The following is a 26,812-nucleotide window of genomic DNA, read 5'->3' as shown; positions in this document are numbered from 1 at the left end:
CAAAAAGCCAACAATTAATTGATTCTAACAAATATATTTTGTGTAGAAAAAGCCTTTCAGCTTATTCTTATTCTCTGTCCCATTGAGCACCATTTTTGTCCACAAACACATTCGTGAGACATAGTTTCATAGGCGACTTTATTTTAAGTCAGTCCCGGTTGCTCTGTTGGTCATTCTGATGTCTAATGTTCACTCTGTCAGTCATTGAGTCATTTGCTCTGTCAATCGCTCTGTTGGCCGCTCTGTCGGTTGCTCTGTCGGTTGCTCTGTCGGTGGCTCTGTCTGTCGCTCTGTTGGTCATTCTGATGTCTGATGGTCACTCTATCTGTCGCTCACTCTGTCGGTTGCTCGTACGCTCACTCTTACACACTCACGCTTTCACGCTCGCTCCTACGACGCTGTTAAGGTTGCTCTGACTGACGCTCTGAAGGTTGGTCGGACAGTCAGTCCACACAAATTTCCCCATCCATTGGCAGCCACAGTTTTTGCCCTGAGAGGCGGACATTTGGAGGTCAAGTGCGTCATACACACTCACACACCATTTTGCCATATTTATAATTAATCTAATCATATGTCTGCATGTGTCATCGCAGCTTCTCACTTGTTTGAAAATGAAAATATATATTTGATATATATTTATATATCATTTTTGAAGATTTACTACTTCAGCCTGAGAGCCACACACAGGCTGCGGGGAGTCAAAGTATTGATAGAGACCACAGTATTTGCTCTGGACTTAACATCGGATCTGTTGACAATATCAAGATGTTGCCATGTAACCATTTAATTGTGTTTGTGTGGAGACACCCCTCATCCCTAAACATGTATTCGTATTGGCCATGTTTGCCAGAAGATCGGTCATTATTCTCTGGTGCTGCGGACTGCACCTTCCTCCCCTTTATTGACTCATATGAAAACACAATTATTGCACCAACAAAAAGGTGGTCAAAGGTGCAGCCACATAATGTTTTCCAATGAGCCGAACACTCTGCTCATGACTATAGTGTGTTTGGTCTCAAGAGCAGCACACTGAAAGAAATATCAAGGTACCTTTCTGGTTTGGTTTGGGTTTCGAACTGACTCCCTTTTTTTCTTCCTCCTGCTGTACAGACCCCTCAGAGTCACTCAGTGTTTCTACGCTACTGATTGTTGCTACTGGATCTGTGATACACAGCACAGATATTTTTTGGTGTAATAAATCTTCACCAGCTGACCACAATACAGGAGATTAAAATAGCTTGCCTGACTTCATCGCCAGAAGTGAGTCACAGTTAATTCAACCAGGGGTTAAATTTGAGCACAAGGATGTGAAGTTGGGCTGTGCAGGAAACAGGGAGAGCAGTTTCCTGTTATGTAGAAAGAGCCCGTTGTACACCAATCAGACCTTCGGATGGTGTGCAGGGAAACAAAGCTGGTTTATCAATAAAAGATCACAGATACTTTTTTAATGTGGCATGATCAGTAATACTGAGAAAAATGACTTTATGATTATATCATCCAGACACAAGTGGGATCTGAGGATGTAGCGTTTTCACCTCATCATGACTGGATCTCAACACTAAAACAAATTACGTTGTGGGAAACATGAAGGGAAGCTTTGATTTAATGGAAGTTTGGTGTTTTTGAAGGTTTAATATTATTTTGGTACCACCTTCTAATAAGACAACAATTACAGGGGGTTTATAAGTTGTAATAAATGGTTTTGGCAATTGTTATGCCGATAATATGAAGCCATTTTGCTTTCATTGACTTAACAAGAGCAACATTGAAAGCTGGTTTATGGTCCATCAATAAACACAGACAAGGAGAAGAAGAAGAAGAAGAAGAAGAAGAAGAAGAAGAAGAAGAAGAAGAAGAAGAAGAAGAGCCAAACATACTGTCGTCTGTCTGTTTTCAGGGGAGAGGAGGGAAAAGTCTATGAGTTTTAACACAACAAATCTTATTAGAGCTGTGAAATATTAAATCACTCATCTTTGCTACATATAAGCCTGTCTAAGGCTCAGGTGTGTATCGACAACACGTTATAAACTTATTTTTAAAATACAAAACCGGTGAAATTATCGGTTATCTTGTCGGTATCGCCTGACAATATCCCTTACCATAGTCAAACACTCTTCACAACACTTTTCATAACCTGGCAACCCAAAAAGTCTTATTAAAGCCTTATGATTTATAAAGCATAAGTACATGGTTTATCTACCAGTAGGCTAATTAAACAACAAGACCAGGCAAATCCTTTTTTAAAGTGCCTTATTATCAAGTGGTAGCATTTTTTCTATTATTTTCTGTCACCAAAAGTTATTTTCACGTGTCGTTTGGTTTATAATCAAGAAAGGTTCATATTTAAAGATGTACTATAGATCTTCAACTCACTTTAACTTCACATCGCATCCTACGCAGCCTTAACATTTTGCTCTTATGACTAGTGACGTGTATTAAAACTACTAATCAGCCTTTTAAATTCAGTTTTAGGCTGATATCATCATTGCCAACGCTTGACTTGGATCTGCTGCTGCTCACTAAAGGGGATCCTGCTGTCGTGGTTCAGGCTTTTCTCTCCATTTGGTTTCCAGTCGCGTCCTGCGCGCCGGAGGACGCACAAACGATCAGCTGAGCAGCGTCTCCCTCCCAGAGGAAGATAGAGACAGAGCTGTGTTCAGTCGCACTCACTCTCTCTCTCTCTCTATTTGGACACTTCAACTGAGTTTGGCTCCGTTTTTTTTTTTCCTTTCATGTTTTATTTGAAATAGTGAGAATCCAAGCTGCTTCCGTGGAGGAGATGTTGGAGATGGTCGCTTCGCCAAAATGAACACAGGTGAGGGGATTTGTTTTAAAGGACATGGGTGGTTTTGAACGGTGGTTTTATATTTCTTATATTAAAGCGCGTATTTCGGTTTGTGGTGGATATTTAGTTTGTTTTTAGAAAGTAGCATGAAGCCTGAAGCAAAACAAGTAATATTTGACTTTGTACATTTCTGTGAATTAATGGTGAGTCCAGCGGTAGCAACAGGATGTGAAGCAAACCAAAGTGTGTTTAATGCAGTGTTTCTTGATATCAGAGCAGAGGGCAGTGTAACGTTGGTAAATAATTCATGTTTTACCTTTCTGATCGAAAAAAAAGTGATTTAAACGTGATTTAGCAGCAATGGAGCTTTTTGAATCCAGAGCCAGCCTTGTAGTCACCCACAGGTTTAACACCCATTATTTTTAAAAAACATAAGGATTTTCTGATCTAGTTTATGAGTAGATATTAACACATGATGCTAAAATCTTGAGTGGATTGTTATTTTCAAGGAAAGTGGAATAATGAGCTGATTTTATCAAACCTCTGAAAATGACCATGTGTTTTGCATGCGTTAATAAATATTCATGAATTACATGTGTTGCCTTTTTGTCGCTGTCCTTTGCTGCATTAAAAATTTTTATTCTCAAAGCGGTGAAGGCAGCCTGAGAGGGGTTTCTCTTGAATCACAGGAAGTGATTCAGGGAAATCCCTTACATTATTTTGTACTCTTTCTCAAAGGATGTAAAGGCAAACATTAGTTGTCCTTTTAGAGCCATTTTTTAGTTTGAAAAGTATGAGGAAAGTTGATTTTTTAGGTTGCTAAATTATTTCTTTAGCAAATATTGTACACATTTTGTGACCACATGACAACATCTCGAATCTATGAGCAGTTTTAGGTCACACGGACACAATACAAATGACCTGTAAGCTATTTTAAAGCACATAATCTTACAGTTTCCTTTTCCTGTTGTTCTTTCAGACTGCACCAAGCCTTCTGTTGCTCCAAAGCCAAGATTTGTTTGTCACGCCAGTCTGAAGCTGCCCTCCCCTCTCATGTCTGCAGCCAGGGGTCCCAAACCCTCAATAGCCCCGAAACCTCAAGTCAAACCAGAGCTTAATGGGATCCAGGGAGGAGGCATTAATGGCGGCTTAGTGCCTTCAGATGGAGAGGTTGATGAAGAGCATGAGGCAGAGAACGGCCTAAACAAAGTGGTTGCAGTCAGGTTGCCTGTAGAGAAACAATTTAACGCCTACATCCTCAAATCACCACAAAAAAATGTTCAGAATGTGGAGGACGAACAGGAAGAGGAAGAAGACGTGATTCAGAAGATAGACGATGACTGGAGGTTAACTGACAGTGCTCGAACAGAGGAGGTGGACTCCCTGGAGAAACTGTGGGTCAGCGATGGTGGACTCACAGCAGACTCAGAGGAGGTGGTGGAGATGGTGGACTCGGACATGACGGAGGAGATGGATGCTGAAGGTTGTGATGCGGGCGAGGCACTGGCTGACACGGATGGCCTCTCAATGGGAGACATTTCTGTCAATAGCATTGATGAGGATGCAGGCTGCTGTTCTGCTGAAGTGAAGAAGGAGCAGGAAAAGCTCCAAATGAAGGACGATGAAACAGGAGATGATTTAACTGAGTCTCTCACAGATGAACCCAGTCTCCCCATCAACGACACCAATACAGTTTCTCAAACAGATAGAGGGGAGAAAGATGAGGAATCTGCTCCTGATTATGGCATCACATGTAACATCCTGAAGTTTAGGTGTGGCCTCAAAGAGAAGGAAAAGGAAGAAAACCTACAGAACATTACTTTTTATGACTTTGACCAGAAACAGGTCAACGATACAAGTAAGAGACATGTTGCCAAAGTGGTTGATCCAACTCATGAGCCTTATTACGTCTCTTCGGAGGACATTATTAACAGAGAGATGATGCCAAGGAGTCCAGTCACACCACACAAACTTTTGTCTGTCAACAGTGGACTATCAGTTGGGAAATATGCGGAAACCACAGAAAATGGACAATCCTCTGAGGATTACGTGGAGGTTGTTAACAATGGGAACAGCTGCCACAACATTGATGAAAACAAGGTAAGATCGTATCAGAAATGGGCGAATGTCAAAGCTCAGGCAGCGGAGGCCTTTCTGAATCATCTGGACTGCCAGCCAAGGTTCAGGCTGGTGTCCATCTCAGTGCCAACGGACACGGACACATCGCTGACATCTTCCCTCTCAGACAGCCAGCTGCTCTCCCCGAATGACTCCGATGTCTCCAGAGATGATCTGGAGGACCTGGATGGTCACATAGTGCCGTTTCTGGATGACACCACGGACACGGAGCAGGACATCAGTGATGAGCACGTTTACGAAGAGCCAGGCCACAGTTCAGAGGGTGAAAATGTTTTTCCTTTTGATAAGAGGTCAGCAGAGAAGCGGTCACGCTCCCTGTCGCAACACAATAATAATAATGTGGCTGAGATGGGAGTGCAGTTCGTTCAGAGGCCTTACATGAGTGGATTCGGACAACCTGCAATGAGCAGCAGCCCCATGTTAAGCTCAATGCTGCACAAGAGCTACACCAAGCCCCACTATTTGTCCCTGTACCCCCGCTCCCTCTCCATGGAGGGACAGGACACGTCTCCGGGTGCCTACAGCTACCGGGAAGGATCCCCAAGACAGGGAGGTGCCATTTGTTCATCTGGAAGCTTCTCCCGCTGCTCACCTCTGTCATCCAGTGGCCTGTCCACTCCGACATCTGTAGTGGATATCCCTCCTCCGTTTGAGCTGGCCTACATCACCAAGAGGCCCATCACAAAGAGTTCCCCCTCGCTTTTCATCGAAGGAGACTCATCTGAGAAAAACAGGAAGAAGAAATCCTCCATTAAGCGCTTCCTGATGCTTAAATTTAGACGGAAAACAGACAGCAAGCCTGTGGTGGATGTCAACCCATCTTCCTTTAAGGCCTCAGCAGAGTCCAGCCACCACATACCCAGCAGACTGCTGAATCCGGATAGACACAGCATAAGTAGCTCTCCACGACTCAACTCACGATCTGTTGGTACACCTCATGTCTCACCTGAGCCGGCTTCCAAATTCTTGTTCTACACAGACAGCAAAACAAAAGGGAGCTCTGTGGCCTTTCTCAATCGCAGCGTCGTCCGGGTGGAGTCCTTTGAGGATCGCTCTCGTGTGCCTTTCACACCTCTTCCCCTTACCAAGCCACGCTCCATCTCCTTCCCCAACACGGATACCTCGGACTACGAGAATGTTCCTGCCATCAGCTCGGATTACGAGAATGTTCAGGTGCCACAGCGGAGGCCTGTTCGACAGCCGCCGTTCGCAGACTTCTTTGGCCGTCCGTGTCGAGTGCTGTCCTCTGCCAATGACACTGACGGTTATGTGGACATGAGCAGCCTCCCTGGGTTCAAGAGTAAAACTCAGTCGCCTGAAGAGGAAACAGAAAGGTATGTAAACAAGACAACAAGAATCTACAGCCATGCTAGCAGCTCTATGATGTTGTACAAAAAAGTTGTGAAACTGTGTAAAACATAAAAACAGAACACAATCTTTTGCAAACAACCGACAACAGTTTTACGAGTATTCCTGAGCCCATGTGTCCTTTATACAATCATGTTTTCACAAAGTGGTTGGAAAGAACGACATATAAAAGTGCACTGGAACGGTCATCCAAGTTGAGATTGTTGAGAAAGGTGGTGTAGCAACTGTCGTGGCTATCTTTAGGCTTCGCTACTTTCATCTTTGTCTTAAGTTTCTTCTTATTATAATGTGGACGACATGAGACTGCTTTTTTAAATGACGAGGAACAACCGCGTTGCTCCGCCGTCCACTAGTTTATTCACACACACACAAATTACACTTCATGTTAATCTTAACAATACATATATCTGTTTGCTGCAAGCATCCATGTTTTCCTGAGCAAATGCACTGGGACATGAAGTTGGTAAACCAGACAGACCAGAAATTATTGACTTCTGACTTGCAGTTGATTGCAGCGTAAGGCGAGTGGGGATGTCATTACTTTTGCAGGTGTTTATGTCATGAAACAAAGTATGGGACAAATTCATATTTGATATTTGATGGTGATGCTCGAGAAAATGTCCAGGTGTCACCAAAGTCTGGAGGATCCCTCTTCTGGAACACCTGTTCAAAATGTCACAGCTATCAATGGAATAGTTGTTGAACTATGTCAGTTTGAACCAACATGATGGACCGACATTGCCGTAGAGCCATGCTTCTAGTCATTGTGTGACTGTGTGTTCATGTAGATTGATGCTGCTGGACATAATATTAGTGATCTTTGCCATCTTTTACGCTGAGCACAAGTCTTTTTTATTACTGCTCGGCCACTGTGAGGGTTTAACAATGCCACTGGGGAGGAAGATTTATAACTATTTATTATGTTGAGTCCCCTGATGCTGTGGTCACAGCAGACATGGTTGTGGTGATGAGAGTTACAGTAGAGAGGACAGCGGAGTAGCTTCCCTTTTGCTATGCAGTGAGATGTAGTGAGCTGTGATGTGTCTGTGTGCTGTTGAGGCATGTTGGGTGGTAGAGAAGGAAATGCTGGAGGTGGAGGTAGAGGTGGTCTCTTCAGATCTAAGTGAAAACAGGCTGGTTTCATTCATAAATCATCTCTTGAGGGGTAAAAACAGGTTCCTGTGTTGATGCTGAAGGTAGAGCCTCTGGTGTCCCTGCTGTGGTGATATTTGTTGCTATGATCAGCCATGCTGTGCTAACATTAACCCATCCCCCCAGCATTCCTGTTGGCTGTGCCCATATCATACCGGCCGCTCAGGATGATTAATAGTCAGAGCATTGTAGAGTCATTGCTCTTCTCTATCCAGTCAGGAACAACGGGCTGAGATAAAATCTCAGGATGTTCTGTAGTCAGCAGTTGTACACTGCAGTGGTTCCTCCTCATCACTGGGGTTGTTGTGTGTGCATGAAAAACTGTACAACTGAGGCTCTGAAATATCTAGATTTGTGAAATGGTGGGCAAAGATTTGGCTTGACATTAAAACTTAATGTTTTGTATTTCCTAAAATACACATGATACACCCACTTTTCATTGTATCCCCTACTTCACTCTGCTGGTGCCTCCATCCTGTGGCTTCAGTCACAACAACATGATGACTAATTCCCCCATCAGTCTTTTTCTCAAATGAGTGAGTTTAAACGTTTGTTTATTGTTTGCACGCATCAAGTGATCCAGAATATAAATATCAGCCTGTGTAGACTCTCAGGGTTCACAATGAGCGTAATTGTACTGGTAGTTTCAGATTTCCGCATTTGGTCACATAGTTGTTTGTAATTTTTAGAAGGTTTTGTCTGTGTGTGTTTTTCTGCAAAATGCCAAACATTTAACTCAATCACCACAACAAATGTTAGCTAAGTACATTTCTGCAAAACCACAGATAAGTTCAAACTGAACGTTTCTTTATGTTATGCTATTATGTTATTATGTTACTTCACTCTTGTAACAATGCTGTGCTATTGCTCCGGTTAGGTATTACACACAAAAAAACACTTGGTTAGGGTTAGAAATGAAAAATTGTTATGTGAATGTGATATGCCATGTTTGGTACAAATGTCAACCTTTGAGGTATCTGTGGCGACTGGGCTGAAACATTTGTTTTTCCATCTTCACAATTGTGAGGATTCTTCCACATTTCTGTGTTTTGTCTCACAGCACACAATGAGAGCATGCAATTCTGGAAAAAAGGAAATTGCAATTGGCTTTTTCCACAATTTTCAGGCATTATGGACCAAATGATGAATTAATTAATCAGAAAATAATGGGAAGACTTGTCCCCAGGTCCCTGTTTCTGAATAATTAATGTCTGATAAAAATAATTTTGTTATTCCAGTCAGGTAAGACAAAAGTTATATGTAAACAGCTGCCCTCTTGAACAATGATAAAGGAGACCTATTATGCTTTTTCATTTTTTTTATTTCCTACAGTATAATTTTTTCTTGTGCATGTAAAAGATCTTGAAAGGCAAAAAGGTCAAAGTCCGCACCAACAGAAGCTCCTCTCTCTTACAGAAAACACTGCTCCTTAAACGTCTCGTCAGTAGTCCCGCCTTTAATTCAGTGACTTTGTGACATCACACTACGTCACTATGTCATACATTTGCATAATTATGCCTAGCAGCTAGTTTGCTAGTAAGAATTAATTAAGCACAGCTGCTCTGTGGTTGTTAATGGTGCTGGCTCAGGCGAGTGTGAGCTGACCAATCAGAGCAGTCTGGGTATTCAGAAGGGATGCCCTAAAGAGACGAGAGCTGAAACAGAGTGTTTCAGACAGAGTGTTTGTTGAGCATTAAAGCATGTAAACCTATTCTAGTAGTAACCAAAAAATAAAATTATTAAGATGAACATGATCATAATATGTCTCCATTAAATTAACTTTAACAGGTTCCATGTTATGTCATTATTCTTTTATTACATATCTTATTTGTACCCCTTCCCATACAGCCATGGCCTTGACTCAACACATTTTTAAAATAAACCTGAAAAACACATGTCTCTGAACAATGACAAGTCAGACTTCACAGTTTAGTAAAAACATTGGATGCTTCATTTAGCACTAGGTTTTATCTCTTTCTCTCTTTCTCTTTTTCATATCATTGCTTCGCCACTGTGAAATACACAATTTTAATAACAACTGTTTAAAAACAGCAGTGTGATTGTCATTTTCCACACACTTTGAGCTTCCAGTGAAAACAGTAATCACAGCAAAGCAATATCTGGATGGACAGTGGAGTCAGTGGTTGAGGCTGTTAGTTTTACAGTACCCTGAAGGGACAATATTGGCACATCATAGTTTGGAGATCATTGGCGTCTTTGCCCCATCACTGCTATCACCGGAACAAATAGGCTCACCAATGAACCTGAGGCGAAAAGAAAATTACTATTTCTTATCTGCTCCTGTAATTCATCTCCATAGATTTTGCCTTGAGCCTTCGTACAACAGAGCAGGACTGTGAGAAGAGGCAGAGGCAGTTTATGTGGAGTGATATAAAAGCCTAATATAGAAACTGTTCATGTAGTTTGAGGTTCAAACACCCCCCTCCCTGGTATCTCATCCAAAGTTTGATCCCCTGAGCAGTAATGGGCCATGCAGCTCTAATGTGTGTGGTGCAGAGATCTGAACTGCTCACATATGTTGTTCATAATTTGCATCTCAGTGGGGTTAAATCCACTGGTGCTTGGAGTAAAACATGGCAGGAACATTGGCAAGGCAATTGGTCACATAGAGGACTAATGCATCACTACTGTAACTTAAGGATGTGTTTGTATTTGCATATCTTACACTCCCCGCTGAGCTGCAGCCATTAGCATATTCATTTGTGCTCCCTGCAGAAGAGAATCTCGTAGCATAAAACACTGACATGCGTCCCTGGTCGGGTACAGTTGTCACCGCAGGCACCTCAGGATCACTTTATTGGTTCTCCAGACCTGCAATGTTTTATCTATTCACATTTGCTTCTAACGCTGAATATGTTTATTATAGCGATATTTCAATGCAGACCACCATAAAGGACCATAAAGATGGTTTGGATGGTTAAATGAAATTCATCTGATTTATTCTCAAATGATGGAGGTTTGAGGACTGAACACAGTTCACATTATGTAACCACTGCGTCAAAGTTGTGGTAAAAACCCTGTAGTGAATGGTAAAAAGTGCTACTTTAAAGACTTGGCCATTTGTTTCCCACCTTGGCGTCAGGACCCCATCAAGGCGTCAAAGATGATTAAGGTATAAGAATGAAGAACATTTATTCCTCTCTCCAAAATGTTGCTGATTATAGGTTTGTCTTGAGAAATACTGAAAACCTTCACATAGGTGCCTCAAATAGTAAGTAAATAGTAGTAAATAAGTAGTAGGGATTTGGGGAAATACACTTATATAAGTTTTTGGCATACGCTGGTTAGCTTAGCTTAGCAAGACTGGAAACGGGGCACAGCTATCATGGCTCTGCCCAAAGCTAACAAAATCTGTCTACCAGCGTTAAGCTTAAAACCATATCTTGCGAATGATTTCTTAGCCTGTGACAGTTGCCTCGCTATCACCAGTGACTCCAGGAAGTGATTGCTCCCAGCCAAACAATATATAAAAAGTTAATCAGTCAGAAATCAATCAAGCAGCTTTAGAGGTGCTGGTAGGCAGATTATGTACTGATTTTTATATACTTTTTGTTTAGCTTAGCTAACTGCTCCCAGCTACATGTTTATTGTAAGACACGAGAAAGAGAAAAAAGATAAGAGGGTGAACAAAGTATTCCCAAAATGTTTAAAATTAAACAATCGTAGCAGGAATTAATTACTATGTTGAGGAACTGCTCAGTAATCATATCTTCAACAAGGCGATAATCGCGATTGGGGGGCTAAATTAGACTTTTCTTCATTTTAGGGGGCACAAGCTAAAAAAGATTGGAAACCACTTGAGTAGAACAGATATTGTTATTGTTATGTTTACGGAGTGACTAGTTACATGTTACGTAATTAATTTACAAAATAGATGTGAAAATGTTGAAAAAATGCCCTACATCGCAATGTCAAAGAGAGTGAGAAAGAAATTCCTGGATCTCTCCCTTTATCAGGATCTGCAACAAAGTTAATGGGGTCTATTCTGGGCCAAGACCCATCCTCCATCCAAGTTTCATGAAAATCTACTCAGTCGTATATGTGACACGGGTGAAAACATAACCTCCTTGGTGGAGGTAATTGTTGGTTAAAAGCTTATATGTAGAATATAATATTCAGTCAGTTGCTTTGAATCATTCGCTGTACAAGAACGCCTACGTTTGGCTCATTTCCCGACCACGCGTGTCAGCCGAAGCTAAAGACTTGTCAGCTTTATTGCCCAGTTTTTCATTTGTTCAAAAGAAATCCAAAAGTTAAAAAAAAATAAAAAGTTACATTACTTTGACAAAGTAATTAGAATAGTTAAATCACTTAATACATTTTTAACATTGTAACTAGTAATCTGTGATCTATTACATTTCAAAAGTAACCTTCCTCACACTTGTAATGCAGCTATTTGAAGTTTAAGATGGCAGTTTGATTTTGTTTGTCAGGAATCAGTTATCCGTTTATTGAGCCCCTTCTTTCTCACCAGTGCCTACACAGAAGCCTACAATGTGTGTTCAGTGGCAGTCGCTCCACAGACTGTTTTAGTGGGTGATGTCAGGGGAGAGATGGCGGGTGAGGAAGACCAAGGACGTACCTCAGAGGAGGAGGAAGGAGGCATAGACAGCAACTATGACAGACAGGTAAGTTCTGATAAATGTCTGTTGCATTTGTGTAAAGATGGAAAAAAGCAATTTATTTCTATACCAATGTGGGAATTTTAGATTCCTATTGTGAATTTTTAGATGTTCTTTATAGATTTTATGAAAATTAAACTTGTTTTGTTTTGTGCCACCATGGTCGGCAGATATAATGACATATTTGAAGAACAGAACAAAATAAAACAAAGTGAAATGTTTTTCTCTTTGGGCAATGCAAAATTGCCCTCACAAGCCACGATTTTAATGCGGGTTAATGGAGGTTAATGGGCTACTACACGGCTGTCCTCATTATTTAGAATTTGATTGTCGCTTGGAGACGATGTGGAGAGAGGAGCCAGCGATATTTGTTGAACTGCTGCCAAAATGCTTTAGCTCTTCCCAACCCTGGGCTTATTACAAGTAAATACTATGATTGTTTACAGCCTGACGGACGATCCAGGGCCTTTTACATCGCCAAAGAGCTGGTGGATACGGAGAGATTGTAAGTTGCTAATTTCCCTTATCGGTCATCTCTGCATATCGGTCCAAATTAATCAGGTTCCTGTTTAATCGTGTATTTATATGTCTGTCCACAGACATGTGAAAGCCCTCAAGCTCCTGCAGGAGGTAAGTTATCAATATGCTCCTTCAATTTACTATAGCAATATAACTCTCATGTATGTAACTAGATATTATCTATGTGAGGGAATTACAGTAGCTTCTAAAATAGGCCGATCTGCTGGCCCCTGAGCAGAACCACTGGGTCAGTTAGGGCTTTATGCTTTGCTCAAGGGCACCTCAGCAGTGATAATGAGGGAGGAACAAGTGCTTCCCTTTCACTTCCCTTCCCAGATGTTATCCCTCTGGTGTTGGGATTAAATTAGTGAACCAGACCTCCACTGCTCCGGCGTTCTTATCAATGATGATGTCTCTTGATATAATAGCTCATGTACTCCCTGCTGTCAGATATGATCTTTTTATACTATTACAGAAGAATGGAAGGAAAAGCATCTGAGAAAAGCAGACTGTGGTGAAATGTTAAGTTTAGTTAGATTTTAATGTAAACTATGAAATATAATCGTCTCTCCACACTCGCCTGTGCACCAGGACTTTCGGGAAGCAGTGGGGGCAGCAGTCGGAGACGAGGGGGAAGCTGTGTTGGATGAAGAGAGGCTTCGAGAGATTCTCAATGAGCTGCCTGATGTTTACACGCTGCATCGCAGAATCCTCAACGAGCTGGAGAATCGAATCCGAAACTGGTGAGACTTCTTCTTCCCTTTTCTTCCACAGAATTCAACATTAAAGCAGCTCGGAAAGCATTTTACATGTAAAGACTGTTGCATGCTGCTTCCCTTCCATCTCACCTCTGTTTTTCCATCCAGGGAGGAAAGCCAGAGGATTGCAGACATCTTCTTATCCAGAAAAGCAGAGTTCTTGGTTTTCACCACTTATATCGGCCACTACGACCGAAGCATGAACCTGCTGGAGGACAGCTGCAGAACTTCACCTGCCTTTGCAGCCATTGTTCACCAGTTTGAGGTCAGTGCTACCGTCCTTCTCTGTTACAGTTTTACACAAACATTTGCATGTATATGCGGGTTGTTTAAATGTAGGTAGACCCGCTAAATGCCAATAGACGAGTTTGCCTTTCTGTTTTTTTCTGGTGTGTCACATTCGATGTTACAATGTCAGCAGCTTGGAGGCCGGTGACAATATTATGGTGGTTAATTTTTTCTATCTTTCACTTCATTCTCTTTCAAACTCAACACTGACTGAACGATGTTCAGTGGAAACATATTTAAGTGCCAACATCCGGAACTTCGAAAATGGGGTGAATGAAACAAGACACCTGGGCTTGTTCACCCAGGTGTCTTGTTTCATTCACAGTTGATTGAAGCTGGAGCCAATCATTACACGTAACTACTGCGGATTCATTTGACGCGTTGATGAAGCCAGATGTTAGTGGGTGTTGATTTTATGTTCAGTGTAAAAGGGGTTTAACTCTAAACTCAAAACATGTAACGCGACATATAATACAGTCTATAAAAATTAGTGTTAAACCCTGTCAAAATTGTGATTTAGATTAAGATTTTAGTCACACATAACACGATATGAATAGATCTCTCTAAAAGGTCAAATCAGAGGGCCTCTGTGCTTTCATGAGCGGTTTCATGAGAAAGCACAGAGCTATGACAAATATCTTTACTTACCATCAGGCCAAGCTCGTACTTCTGTATTTGTATTCTGGTATGCAAATTAAAAAACAAAACACAGTTGGGTACATCAAGTGTATTTTATATATATGACGTTTAATACTCTCACTGGCTCTTCAGCGAGAGAAATCTATGTGCTCTTTGTCCTCCTCTTCCCTAACTGATGTGTCATACGAAGGTTTTGCCGTTTGGAATAACTGAAAACTTCAATATAACTTCACACATTTGATTGTTATCAAGAGTCTCCCTTATCTTCACATCATCTCTTATCAGCAGAGTTCAGTATGAGAGAGTCCCTTGTGACTAAAAGTAAAAGATGCAAACCTTTAACAGGTTCAAGCAAAAGGCCAACAGCTAAGTGAATAAAAGCAGTAATTTAATTTAAAGCATCACCTACACAATGTTCTTGGCTGTTAATAGACACTGTCATGACACCCGGAGGAAAAACAGACTGTATGTTAAGATGTTAAGAATAGATGATGGTATGAGCCACTCAGAACAACAATTAAACACTGAATGTGTCTTTGAAAACAGGGGAATCTTAAATTTTACGTAGGATGTGTTTCCCAGCAGCTTTTCTGAGCTCCACAACACATCCAGACGATGCACTTTAGTGAGGAGTTTTAATTAAATCAATTAAATGACCAGACACAAGACAGCATTTTTCAAACAATCCAGCTATTAAGTTGATAAGTTTGGAAGATGAAACTGTTGAACAACACTGTTGAATAGAAAATGATACGATAGTATGCTTGGAAGTTCAAGAGGGAGATTGCAGCATGTGTTCACTATCCACTAATTTACAATCAGGTATTATCCAGCCATGGACAGTTTTCATTATTTTTCCCTTCGGTTTATAGAGCACGGAGGAGAAGTCTTTGCAGAGGTGGACAGTTTTCTCTGTCTGATTTAAGAGCATTCATTTTTAAAAGTCCTGAGATTCTCTTAAGCCTGTTGTGTTTTAATATCAGTGCAGTAAGCTCTTTCACATTATTTTCTTTAATTAGTTTTATTGATTATTAGTTTTCACAGGAAACAGCTGACAGAATAGTTTCCTACACTTTTGAATTCAACCAAGGACCAAAAAACTAAAGCTCTCAGTTTAATATTACTAAAGACGCACAACCAGTTAATTGAGGACAGCTGGTGCAAATTGTTCCCCAATTGGAAAATAGCTGATTTTTAGGTCACTTGTAAAGGCTATGGTAAGGGTTCGCTAGTGGTGGTTATGGATAGGATAAGTCTTCTGGATATTAATGTAAGTCAACATCCACTTTTATACAGAGATTCCGCAATAGCGCCGCAACAAGGGCTCACTTCTACACCTTTCGTTTGAGTTTTTTTATTTATTACAAATGAGAATTATTCTACATTCACAATAGTTTGCAACATAGACATTCACATACTACCAAACAAAACAAAGCAAACAAATGACAGAAAAGCAAACAAACTATAATATTAACTGCAACTAGAGTAACACATGAGCAAAAGTGGTCCTTCAAAGAGAAGGGTATGCCCTTTAAAGCAGGCCTATTCAACTACTTTTTTAGAAGGGCAGGATTTGAAAAACGTAAAGTGCCAAGGGGCCGGACTTATCTGACCTATAAGACAACATGTAAAACAACCAATGTTTTTAATTTTTCTTTACTTTATTACTTTTCACAACTGAAATATGATCATTATATAAAAGAGCAGGACAAAAATTCCCTCTGCTTAAACTGATCACTAGATCAGTAAGTAACAAAACCTGCCTACTAACAAATAATGTTGATTTTGAACTGTCTAAAGTCTCGGTGGTAAGAGGAAACACCATAGAGTGAATGCCCATCTGTCCACAGTTATTCCAGTTGTTCCACTGTTACCTGGGAATAGCAACCTGGGAAAACAATTCTTACTGTTTTGGTTGCCCAATGGCAGATGCACTTTTTTGTGCCGTAATGCTGCCTTCATTTTTTTGTGGGAAAAATACTCAGATGGTGCCATTTTTCTAGAGCTATTACACCGTGCAATCAATTTTTACTTCAGAATGATCAGTAAAAGCCAAATTGCCAATTTAAAGTATGTAGAGGTGTGAGCATGGCTGTCTTTGCAGATTCACACATACAAACAAGCGTACACACACTTGTTTTCTTGTAAGGTGCTGTGCTGACCAGCAGTCTGTGTTATTGGCCCTTGTTCACACTTAAAATATGAGTATTGCTGCTACTCAAGGGTCCAGTGATGTTTTATAATTTGCTTCTCAGCACAACTTTCACTTTCCTTGCCAAAGTTTTTCTTTTTTTACACATTCAGATATCTGTCAATTGTTTTAATCAATATTACATTGGCCAGAGTTCATGTGGGTTATTTCAGTAAATCTGTTTCTTAATGAGTAGCAGTGATACAGTGAAAATGCTGAATTTGGTTGATTTGTCTCAGCAGCAGAGCCCAGCCGGGGAGAACGTGTCTCTAAAACATCAGCTCCTGCAGGTCATTGTTCGTGTGGCTCAATACCGCATGCTCCTCACCGGTGAGTCATGTGTAAAGGATGAATCAAGGAAAAACATATTTTACTCATAGTGGTTGCATTCATTCTCTTACTCCTTTCACAGATTATCTGAACAACCTCTCCCCTGATTCCAAGGAATATGAAGACACCCAAGGTACCATAAACAAACAGCAGAGCCAGTGTGGACAGAGCGGCTCACAGGAGAGCCTCTGTGTTTGTAGCTCTGTTCACAGCAAATGTATTTGTTCACATTTGGCATGGAGAGATGGCCGTGAGAGAGCCAATGTAGCTCTTTTTGTTTTGGTAACCCTCCAGACAGTCATTTCATGTGTAATTCATGAGAAGACCCGTGTCAGAGACAATATCTTTTATCTCCGATAAGGGAGCCAACCCAGTCCAGGCTTGTTGACACGGCCGGGCTCCTCACTCATTTTGAGTTTTAAATTTGGTGACTTTCTACACAGAGACAAAGAACAAAGAAACATCTCAGAAATTATGAATATTTAAGGTGAATATTTACACTTCTTCTCATTAAGTGTCTTTCCTGATTCCTTCTCTCTGTGTTTGACTCATACAGCTGCTGTGGCAGTAGTGTCTGACATTGCAGATCAAGCAAACGACAGCTTAAAGCATGGGGTGAGTATCATGTGTAGGCGCATGTAAACAAACATTTGCATCCAGAACAACATATCTTATTTTCAACCTAAACCTCTGTACAGAGCACACAGACATTAAGACACACATCAGTGGCATCCCTCACATTAGTAATTCTAACAATATGGGCTGTGTCTGTGTGACAAAAGTCTCTGGTTTGAAAAAGAGTCCAAATCTCTTCATTTATAAACAGCTCGACCCCTTACAACTATAAGTTCTTCCCTGTCCAGTCATCCACCTAAAGTTTGGCTCCCAAACAGATTACTCGTTACGGAAAGTTAACTGCTCTCTGAGTAAATGTAGCGTCACTTTTCACAGTACAGATTTGACTAAGTGTAAACAGAAGAAGAAATATGAGCAAATTATCAAAATGATATCACTAAAACCAGTCTCCTATCTCTAATGTTACCATATAGATATAAATCACAGGTTTTACGCACAAAAATGTGAAGACGTCCATAAAATTTGACCTTTTTTTGACACTAATTCGATCTTTAATGTTAAAACTGGATGACAATTTACTTAATAAGGGATATTTTGACATTTGACATTAATCTTCAAGGTAACAGGGAACTAAAGACTCATATAAATGCTGAAAAAAGTAATAGTTTCCTCTGAATTTTGTGGAGTAGAAGTGTAAAATAGCAGAATATATCTACAAAATGCCTAAAAATTGTACTTAAATCAGTACTTGACTAATTGTACTTAGTAACTTTTCACCACTCACAGTCACTTTACCAGCTAAACACCAGCAAGTTAGCATTGTCATTTTTGAGCATGTTAGCATGTTGAGGTGGCATTTAGCTCAAAGCATAACTGTTCCTAAATCTCAACGAGCCACTTTGCATGGCTCTCATTTGTGGTGGCTAGTAACACAGCAGTTATAGAGTCTCATGTCAAATTATGACATTTTTGAGCCGTCTGGCTCGTTCTGAAGAGAACAATATCTGACATGCCAGCCTGATCCAGGTGATAACAAACAAAAGGAGTCGTGAAAATAGTCAAGCAGAAGAAAATTGTTTGGGGTTTCTGGTACTGCTTATTCACTATTTCTTTTATTTCAACGTCTCTCTGTTCTTTACTCTCTTCGTGTCTCAGGAGAACTTGTTGCGTCTGGTCAACATAGAGTACAGCGTCCGTGGCCAGCGGGACCTGCTGCAGCCTGGCAGGGTATGACTCTGATAACAGCATTGTTTCTGTCTGTTGATTGCCAGCCCGCCCTGTCTGCCCTGCACCACCCCTGTGTTGCCCTTTACACAATCATTCAGCTGGGAATCCCCAGCCGGCCTGGGTTTAACAACAACATTAATTACTGCAGATGCCCTCCATGTGTCATGGCTCGTGAAGTTTATGTGTACTTTTTTATATCAGGTCTTTGTGAAGGAGGGCACCCTGATGAAGGTCAGCAGGAAGAATCGACAGCCCCGCCATCTGTTTCTGGTAAACGCTGCTCCCTGTTTGTTGTACATAAGCTACTAGACACATGTGGTTAAACTTTGCCATATTTTTTATTATCATCATGTAACCACGGTGAGTTTTTAAGTCATCTCTGTCTAAACTTTTGGCATTTTCTGTCTGGTCTGTTTCTGCGTCCAGACTGAGCTATTAAGAGCAGGGTTTCCTGGCAGGATGTTTCTGAATGCTGACTTCCTGAGCCAGTTCTTTACTGACAGCACAGGGAAGGTCAACACCAGCTCCTTATGAACTGAAGGATCCATGTACACCTGTGACCTTTTATAATCCTGTCTGCTAAATATTAGTCTGATGTATCTGCAGCACCTATAATGTGGGCAGTGTTTTCAGATGAGTTAGATAAAAGTAACTAAAGTAAACCGCAAGAGGGATGTGATTAATGAAGTTTTATGTTTAAACTAATAACTTTTATATTTCATACCAAGAAAGAGAAAGTTGAAAAAGAGTGAATAAAACAGACTGAGGACACACTCAACTCAACATGCAGTTTGTAACATCATAATGAGAGATGGGATAGCCCTGAAATGTTTTAATCAAGAGAGATTAGAAAATTACACGCCTTCGCAAATTATCCATAGAGCATCATCAAACAAGCTGCTTTTCCCTCCTGTGGCTTTTTCAAAATTTGTGGTCTGGGCTCGACACTAAAAAAGCTCGTAAAACGTCTCTTCTGGAGGAATGTTGCTAATCCTCGCTGCATAACTTTTATCCTGCCTGTTTAACCACCCAGAAGGTGATCACGAGTTATCAGCTATTATTAATGTTGGAGACAACACAATAAAACAAGTCTGCAGGAGCTGACAGCCTCAAACGAAAGTACTAAAACACACAGGGGCAGTGAGTAAAATGAGTCACTGGAAAAATAATACAAAGGTTAATGATCCAGTTTGATATCATCTTTGATATCTGTTCCCACTCGTGTATGATCATAAAAATTCACAGTATTGGGTTTTAAATTTATAGATCCCCTCCAAGACATGTTTTAAGACATGAACAAATACTCATAGTGTTAAAATTCTGCCAATTTATCCATTACTTCTCCCTCATTGAAAAAAAATCTAGAATTGATGAACATGCAAATGTCTGTTCAGCATGGACAGCACAATGTGTGCAAGCGAAATAGTCACATCAGGGGACACGTAATGTCAAATAAGACAAATTAACTCTAGCTCTTTCACATGTTAGATGTGTTTTAGTGTTTTTGGTGCATTCAAACTGAACGTTAAAGTTGTAGCATTTGATAAATCTTAAAAATGTTGCTACTCATAGTCTCTCTCCACTCAGTGGTTGTAAATGATATTGACATTAATGTGACATCACATGCAAAGCCTCTATTGAACTATTTTAATTATCTGGTGAAATTTCCTCTCTTTTTCACAACACAATATATACAGCAGAAAACCAAAATATTGCCAGCTTTTGCCCAAATCCTGCATATATTTTTCTTTCATTACTGGACACAAGATGTCGCTGAAAAGTAAATTCTCAGTGTACGAGCACTGCAGGTTTTCACATCACACTTAAAGTCTTATGTTGGACCATAAGGCCTCCAAACTAGTTGTGATGTCACAAAGTCATGCTTGTCCATACCTGTCTTAAACTCAGATTTAAGTGATAACAGCCTTCTAGAGTCAAATTCTGCACATACTTTTTGTCCTTCTGTGGAGTGAAACATCCAAGTGAAGCAACAATAAGCACATTGCATATGGAAGTTGAGTTTGTGTTTAATATTTGAGGTCTAAGTTAAGCAGTAGAGATCTGTACTGTGTGGAGTGGACGATGGTGGAGGTGATGATGAGGTTGGTTCCCTTCAGGGGGAGATTGAGTGTGCATGTGTGTGTTTGTGCATGTGTGTGTGTGTGTGTGTGTTGAGCTGGTAGACTTGCAGCATGTTGTGATTATGTCAACACTGTGCCAAAAATGAGAGGAAAACTACATTGAGTTTGGTGTGAGGTGTGACCCATCACTGAATCAACTGTGTGAAATCACATAGTAGAGGTTGAGTTTTATATAAGCTTGTAGTGCCACCTACTGGAGAATTCCTGCACCTGCATGAATAATGACGTCTGGGCAGCTGAGTGTTCAGACTGTTTTACTTTTTTATGGTATCTTTTCATGTATTTGTGTGTTCTGCAGATTTACTGTGAGTAACAAGTGTTATTTCTTTCTGTTACTAGATGAATGATGTGCTGCTGTACACCTACCCTCAGCAGGACGGGAAATACAGGCTGAAGAATACTCTGCCACTCACTGGGTTGAAGGTCAGGGCCTTTTTGTTCTCTCTTTAATTGTTTAACCATGTTTTCACTTCAATCCCACATAAGTTGATGTACAATTAAAACAAGAAATAAAAACAGTCATGAAAGCATTAAAAGAAATGGATTTTTAACTAAGTGATTTACTCGTTTGCAGTAAAGAGAGAATGTGAGAATAGAAAAATATGTTTTTCTCAAACTGTCAGACTGTAAATGTTTGCCCTTTAGTTCTCTCTCTGTCTTTCTGTTCTGATTTATGATTTTTACTGATTCCCAGGTCAGTAAACCCATCATAGAAAATGTCCAAAATGCACTGAGGATTGAAGGAATGGACATATCCATCACTTTGTCTGCAAGGTGGGTCAAACTTTACTGGGTCCTGTTTGAATAATGGATAATATCTGTATTTAAAATATGTAAATTGTGTAAAATGTTTACTACAGCAGACGATGTTGTCCATATTTGGTGTTAATAACTTTTATATGGCTTCACCTACTGAATTATTTCAGTAATAACAGTGTTGTGTGTTTCTGTGTATTTTTTGCAGTTCCTTCATTGAAAGAGAGGACTGGTTTTACACTCTGAGCCGCACTGTGACCGAACACACTCGGGGATCTGTAGCATTCAACAGCTGCTCAGGAGAAGTGAGCAAACTCTTCTTCTCTGTATTGATCTGTTGAGTCATTGTAACATTTTCTTGTTATAAGTTATCATTGTCAATATCTATGTGATACAGCAGGTTTTTTCTCTGTGTTTGTTCCAGGGCAGGGATCGTCTGCGTCTGTCTCTGGGAGAGAAAGCTCCCACACTTGTTCCAGTCTCACAAGTGATGATGTGCATGAACTGCACATCAGATTTCAGCCTCACTCTTCGGAGACACCATTGCCACGGCTGCGGAAGAGTGAGTCACACACACAAATCAAACACAGTGCTCCTTTAACACTTCAATATCTGTGAGACAGGATGCAATAAATATTGTCCCTTTAACCAGTGTTTATTGTGCTGCATGCACTCACAGTTTCCTGAGCGTTTTAATGTGTATTTGATATAATCTGTGGTGAATTTATGTTGTTTAATGCAGATTGTTTGTCGGAGCTGCTCCAGGAACAGATACCCACTGAAATACATGAAAGACCGCATGGCCAAAGTGTGTGATCACTGTTACAACGAGCTGAAGAAAAGAGGTGGGAATACATTTTTGGAATTCATCATCAATTTGATTTGTCAGTCTGCTCGTCAGCCCACAACTTTTAGTATCGCTGTTCTTCCTGCAACCATGAGAAGCAATTTGGTTATCCCTAACATCACTAATTGTAATCAGTGGGGGACCCACTATCATACTTGCCAACCTTGACACCTCAGAAATAGGATTTCAAAACCAAAGTGCAAGTCTGTGGTCATCCCCCCTGTTTTTCTGCATTCTGGTGACTTTTAAAGAATGAAAACAACAACATAATAAGTACAACAGCATTTTTATATAATTTTAATTTTACTTTTAATTCCCAGTAAACTTTAAGTAATACATTTTCAATCATTTTTTTGCCCCTGACCCTTAGAGAGTCTGTGTAGGTCTGTTTCTCCAGGACTTCTAGAATTTGCTTGAGTATTTCTTTCTCTTGTCCATTTGTCTGTGCGTCTCTCGCTCAATGAGGAGGACGAGGCGTATATTAGGCTAGACCACAGACAGTGCCAGAAACAGGTTATGATAACTAAAAGGGGGAAATGGTGTGAAAATCAGGAGAAATACAGGAGAATTGTGACTCCAGGAGGAAACTGAGAAGGAGAAGTTGATCTGAAATCAGACAGAGTTGGCAGATGTTTTACAGGAAGCATGTTCATAAAACAGAGAGGGTGGTACATTTGGAGGCTAGTGGAAATAGAGGAAAAATTACATTAGATACATCAGTACCAGTTGCACCAGTATATAATAAGCTGTTATAGGTTCAAAGGACACTGGGTATTGTATGAAGATCATGTAAAATGTATAAACAAATGATGATTAGTGTGTTTCATACTTCGGTAGTGAGCTCACACTCAAGTTTATTTAATCTGTGTGTAAGTTTCAATGAATTTTCATCAGTAAAGGAAAACCTCTTCTCTTTTTTCCTTTCCTTCTTTCCAAAATCATATTTCACATTTGTGGAAAACAAGTTACCATATTGGAAGAGTAACCGTGGTCACTTATCCATACCCTCACTATGACTCAACACAGAAGGATATAGCCTCTGCTGCGGTATAGTTCAGACACAGAGGTTGTGCAACGACCGTCTATGTTTCTTAGTTGGTCAGTGTGGTGTTATAGTCTGGTCCCTGTCCTCTGTTGTAAAAGGCATGTGTATATTTCTGCAGGTGGAGACGTGTCTGCAGGTAAGAACAGCCCTCGTCCAAACCGCTCCAGTCGTCCTCTCTCTGCTGTGTTCCAAAACATGCATCCTCCCAACATCTGGAGACATCGGAAAGGCACCGTCTCCTTCAACCAGGTACACCTGCAACATGTCCGTTTCTCTCTCTGCAGAGAGGTTCACTGCACAGTGCTTATGTGGATGTCAGCAATGCCATGTTTTTTAAGTAACATTGCCAATTATCAATCCTTTCCTGCTCCTACGTTGTGCAGGCGACCGTGTCCGAGGAGGGCTCCATTAGTGGCAATCTGCAGCGCAGCAAGAAGAGCAAGAGGAGCTGGAAAAGACTGTGGTTCCTCCTAAAAGACAAGGTGCTTTACACCTATCGAGGTCAAGAGGTGAGGGGAAACATGCACTCCCCTTTAACCTGAACAGCATATATTCACACTTAAATAGATAGTGAAAGCCGTCAGATGTCTGAAAATAACTAAAAGTGTTAAAATGCCCTCAGTTACATTACTGTACTTTAATCCATTCATGTTCTGCTAATGAATTTTGTGTCTGCAGGAGAAAGTAGCATCGGAGAGTTTACCTCTGCTGGGCTTCACAGTGAAGCTACCGGACAAGCAGGAGGGAGAGGAGGAGGAGGCCAACATCTTCCAGCTTTACCACAAAAACACTTTGTACTACACCTTTAAGGCTGTGGACAACCACACAGCCCAGAGGTGAGCAGCCATTGACAGCTGTTTGAAAATTTTCTTATATCAACAATTACAAGATTTAGTCTGACTTCACTGTGCAAATATAACTTACTGTAGTATGAAAGTCCTGTCTTGCTGACTTAAGCTAAAACAGACTCACCATAAGCTGATGTGTTTGCTAGTGTGAATGACTCACAGGGCTGCTTTTGATAAGTTGTTGCTATCTGGGAGAAAACTTAGAAAAACAGTCAAATGTATAACTCTCAGTTGCTCAGTGGGTTCCAACAGATTTATATTTTGTTCTTCTTGACCAAATAACGGCCATGTCATCCTTGACCAGTGTTGGTGAAGCTACTTTGCAAGCTACCAATTATTTCTTACTGGAAGAAGCTGAACCACAGAAAAGCTGCCAGAAAGAAAGTTTGGTTAACTACTTTATTTTTTTTTAAAAATTGTACATTGGATATGAAAATAAAGAGGTGGAAAGTACTGAAGTAAAAATACTTTTTTTGCTGTACTTAAGTAGATTTTTCAGGTGTCTGTTCTTTACTTGAGTATTTATTTTTCTGACAACCTTTACCTTTAGTCCCTACAATGTCTGTTCCTCAGGTTCAGTTAGCTTTACACAGAAATGACCAGTAGGAAAAGGGACACTTTTTACTTTTATACTTAGCCTGTACTTTCTTACTTAAACTTGAGTAAATACGTTGAATCAGTACTTCTACTTTTACCAGTCTTTGTTTTACTTTTGCCACCTCTGTGAAATTATAATAAAATATAATACAAAAAAGTCACATGCCAGCAAAAAATGCTACTTAATTGAGTTTACTGCAAAATTGCCCACTTTTTTACAGGTCATAAATAAATAAATAAAATACCCCACTTTTCATGGGAAAGTGCAAGAAATGTCAGCTTTGGTTTTATACCTGACTTCCACAAACTAGTGTTCAGGTGCAGGAGGTATTGCACCAGGAAGGATTACTCAGTTAGCCAGGTAACTTTTAAAATAGCATGTAACAACTTCTCTGAACATTTGTTAGATAAATCAATAAAATAACTGATACCTAATATATTCATGTTTTCTGTTCCATTTATGGCCCAAAATTGTTTGTTTTTTCAGTAGTAAAACTTGAATGAATGTAGGTGAACTACCAGCAAGCTACTGCACAATGTAGTTAAACATATAGTTTGATTACATGTAGTTAACTACTCCCCAACACTGCTGATTACATGGTCTGAAGTGGAAATATGAGCTTCACTAAGTGTTTGTTTGAGTGTTTTCTCTGAGCAGCAACAATGTGTGCAATGAGTTGTGTGCACGGAAACAGCAAAGTTAATAAAACTCACTCCTCAAGGCAAAATACTATACATTTTCAAATTCAGAAGCGAGCTATAAAATTAGCTCAATTAATAATGTAGCTGTCTGTCATGCCGCCAAGCACATAGCTGAAAGTTTGAAGTAGACGGAAATTACTCTTTCAGCACAACTGCAGCTCATGTTGTTCTTCCCTAATGTGGAATCCTCTTCTCATACAGGTGGGTTAATGCCATGGAGGAAGCCACAGTTTTATAGGGCCGGCCACATCTGGACGGCCTCGTCCTCTGCTCGGAAACAGACTGTGACACCAAGAAGGGAACACAGAATAAAACACAATATTTGATTATGTCTGCAAGTTTTAACTTGCCTGGCTGGACTGAATAAAAGAAGACATGGTGTTCTTTGAGAGGGGACACGATTACCTACTTTGTCAACCTCCAGTGTCCCCTGCCTGCTGCTACAGCAGGTGTGATGCTGAGAGCAGCGAGAGGCGTTGGCCCAGATACCTGCCTGTGTGGAACATTACATTGATGTGTCCTGTATTTCCCTCAGCAGCTGGTCAGCCGCATTCTTCCAAATCATTGGGAGGATCGTAGATCGTAGAGACGAAAGATATTCTAGGATTTTTCCAATGCATCTATTATTTCAGAACATGAGCAAATCATTTGAATAACTGAACACACACTTTAACCACAGTAATTTTACTGTCTTTCCATAGAGGCTGAATGCAACCTCATTCAAAAATGCAAATGCTGAATGGCCTTCAACTAAAAATGATTTAGTTTGCTTTCATTTCAACATGTGTTCTTCCACTGGATTCAAAGCATCTCTATGACTAATACCTTGAAGCACAGGCTGTATCAGAGAATGAGTAATTTTATATGTAAAGATGTGTCTGTAGCTTTGCCATGTACTGTATTGTTGGAGATGGTCCTGCCAGTGGATAAATATGCTTTTTTGCACTGATATAAAAAGGAATGAAACTTAAAGAGGAATATGAGTGTACCTTCATCATAGAGGCCAACTGTACTTCACGTAATGGACATGCTTTTTGAGAAAAACGGTGGCAATTCCATCCAAGACAAGCATAATGTAAATTCTTATCTGTATAAAAACTCCAGATCCAGATGTGTGCAGATTGTTTTGCCCTGAATCAATGATTTCACTGATCTACATCAGTGTCATGGACTTTGTACTGTACTTTGATGATGATTATTTAGTTTAAATTTCTAACAATGTTATTTTAAAATCAAGTAAAAGAGGCTATAATGATGGAAA

The 26,812-nt window shown here is 40.3% G+C and overlaps 1 protein-coding gene across 3 annotated transcripts; it reads left to right on the top strand.

The window, feature by feature from the left end:
• The first annotated feature begins 2,695 nt into the window (after positions 1-2,695).
• fgd5b (FYVE, RhoGEF and PH domain containing 5b) lies at positions 2,696-26,812 on the top strand. Of its 3 annotated transcripts, none has more exons than XM_073468971.1 (21): positions 2,696-2,815; positions 3,765-6,258; positions 11,940-12,093; positions 12,534-12,592; positions 12,687-12,717; positions 13,198-13,349; positions 13,473-13,629; positions 16,725-16,812; positions 16,895-16,945; positions 17,369-17,427; positions 18,544-18,615; positions 18,817-18,885; positions 21,096-21,179; positions 21,451-21,530; positions 21,721-21,817; positions 21,937-22,074; positions 22,255-22,357; positions 23,523-23,653; positions 23,788-23,913; positions 24,083-24,240; positions 25,753-26,812. In XM_073468971.1, the coding sequence occupies exons 1-21, from the start codon at positions 2,806-2,808 to the stop codon at positions 25,787-25,789; spliced, it is 4,350 nt and encodes a 1,449-aa protein (XP_073325072.1). In that variant the 5' UTR covers positions 2,696-2,805; the 3' UTR covers positions 25,790-26,812. The 3 variants fall into 3 exon arrangements, with proteins under 3 accessions (XP_073325072.1, XP_073325073.1, XP_073325071.1); XM_073468972.1 differs by having other exon boundaries at positions 16,722-16,812; positions 23,788-23,886; XM_073468970.1 differs by having other exon boundaries at positions 16,722-16,812.

This window comes from Pagrus major, chromosome 6 (genome assembly GCF_040436345.1).
Source record: "Pagrus major chromosome 6, Pma_NU_1.0".
NCBI lineage: Eukaryota > Metazoa > Chordata > Actinopteri > Spariformes > Sparidae > Pagrus > Pagrus major.
Note: the sequence above shows the minus strand (reverse complement) of the source record. Positions and strands in the feature narration are given on the sequence as shown.

What these genes read in the sequence shown, in the direction of transcription:
- fgd5b (XM_073468970.1), top strand. An exon ending in ACCTGCTGCAGCCTGGCAGG is followed by an intron (nt 18,616 to 18,816) that starts GTATGACTCTGA and finishes TTTTTATATCAG; the next exon opens with GTCTTTGTGAAGGAGGGCAC. An exon ending in GCACCGTCTCCTTCAACCAG is followed by an intron (nt 23,654 to 23,787) that starts GTACACCTGCAA and finishes TACGTTGTGCAG; the next exon opens with GCGACCGTGTCCGAGGAGGG.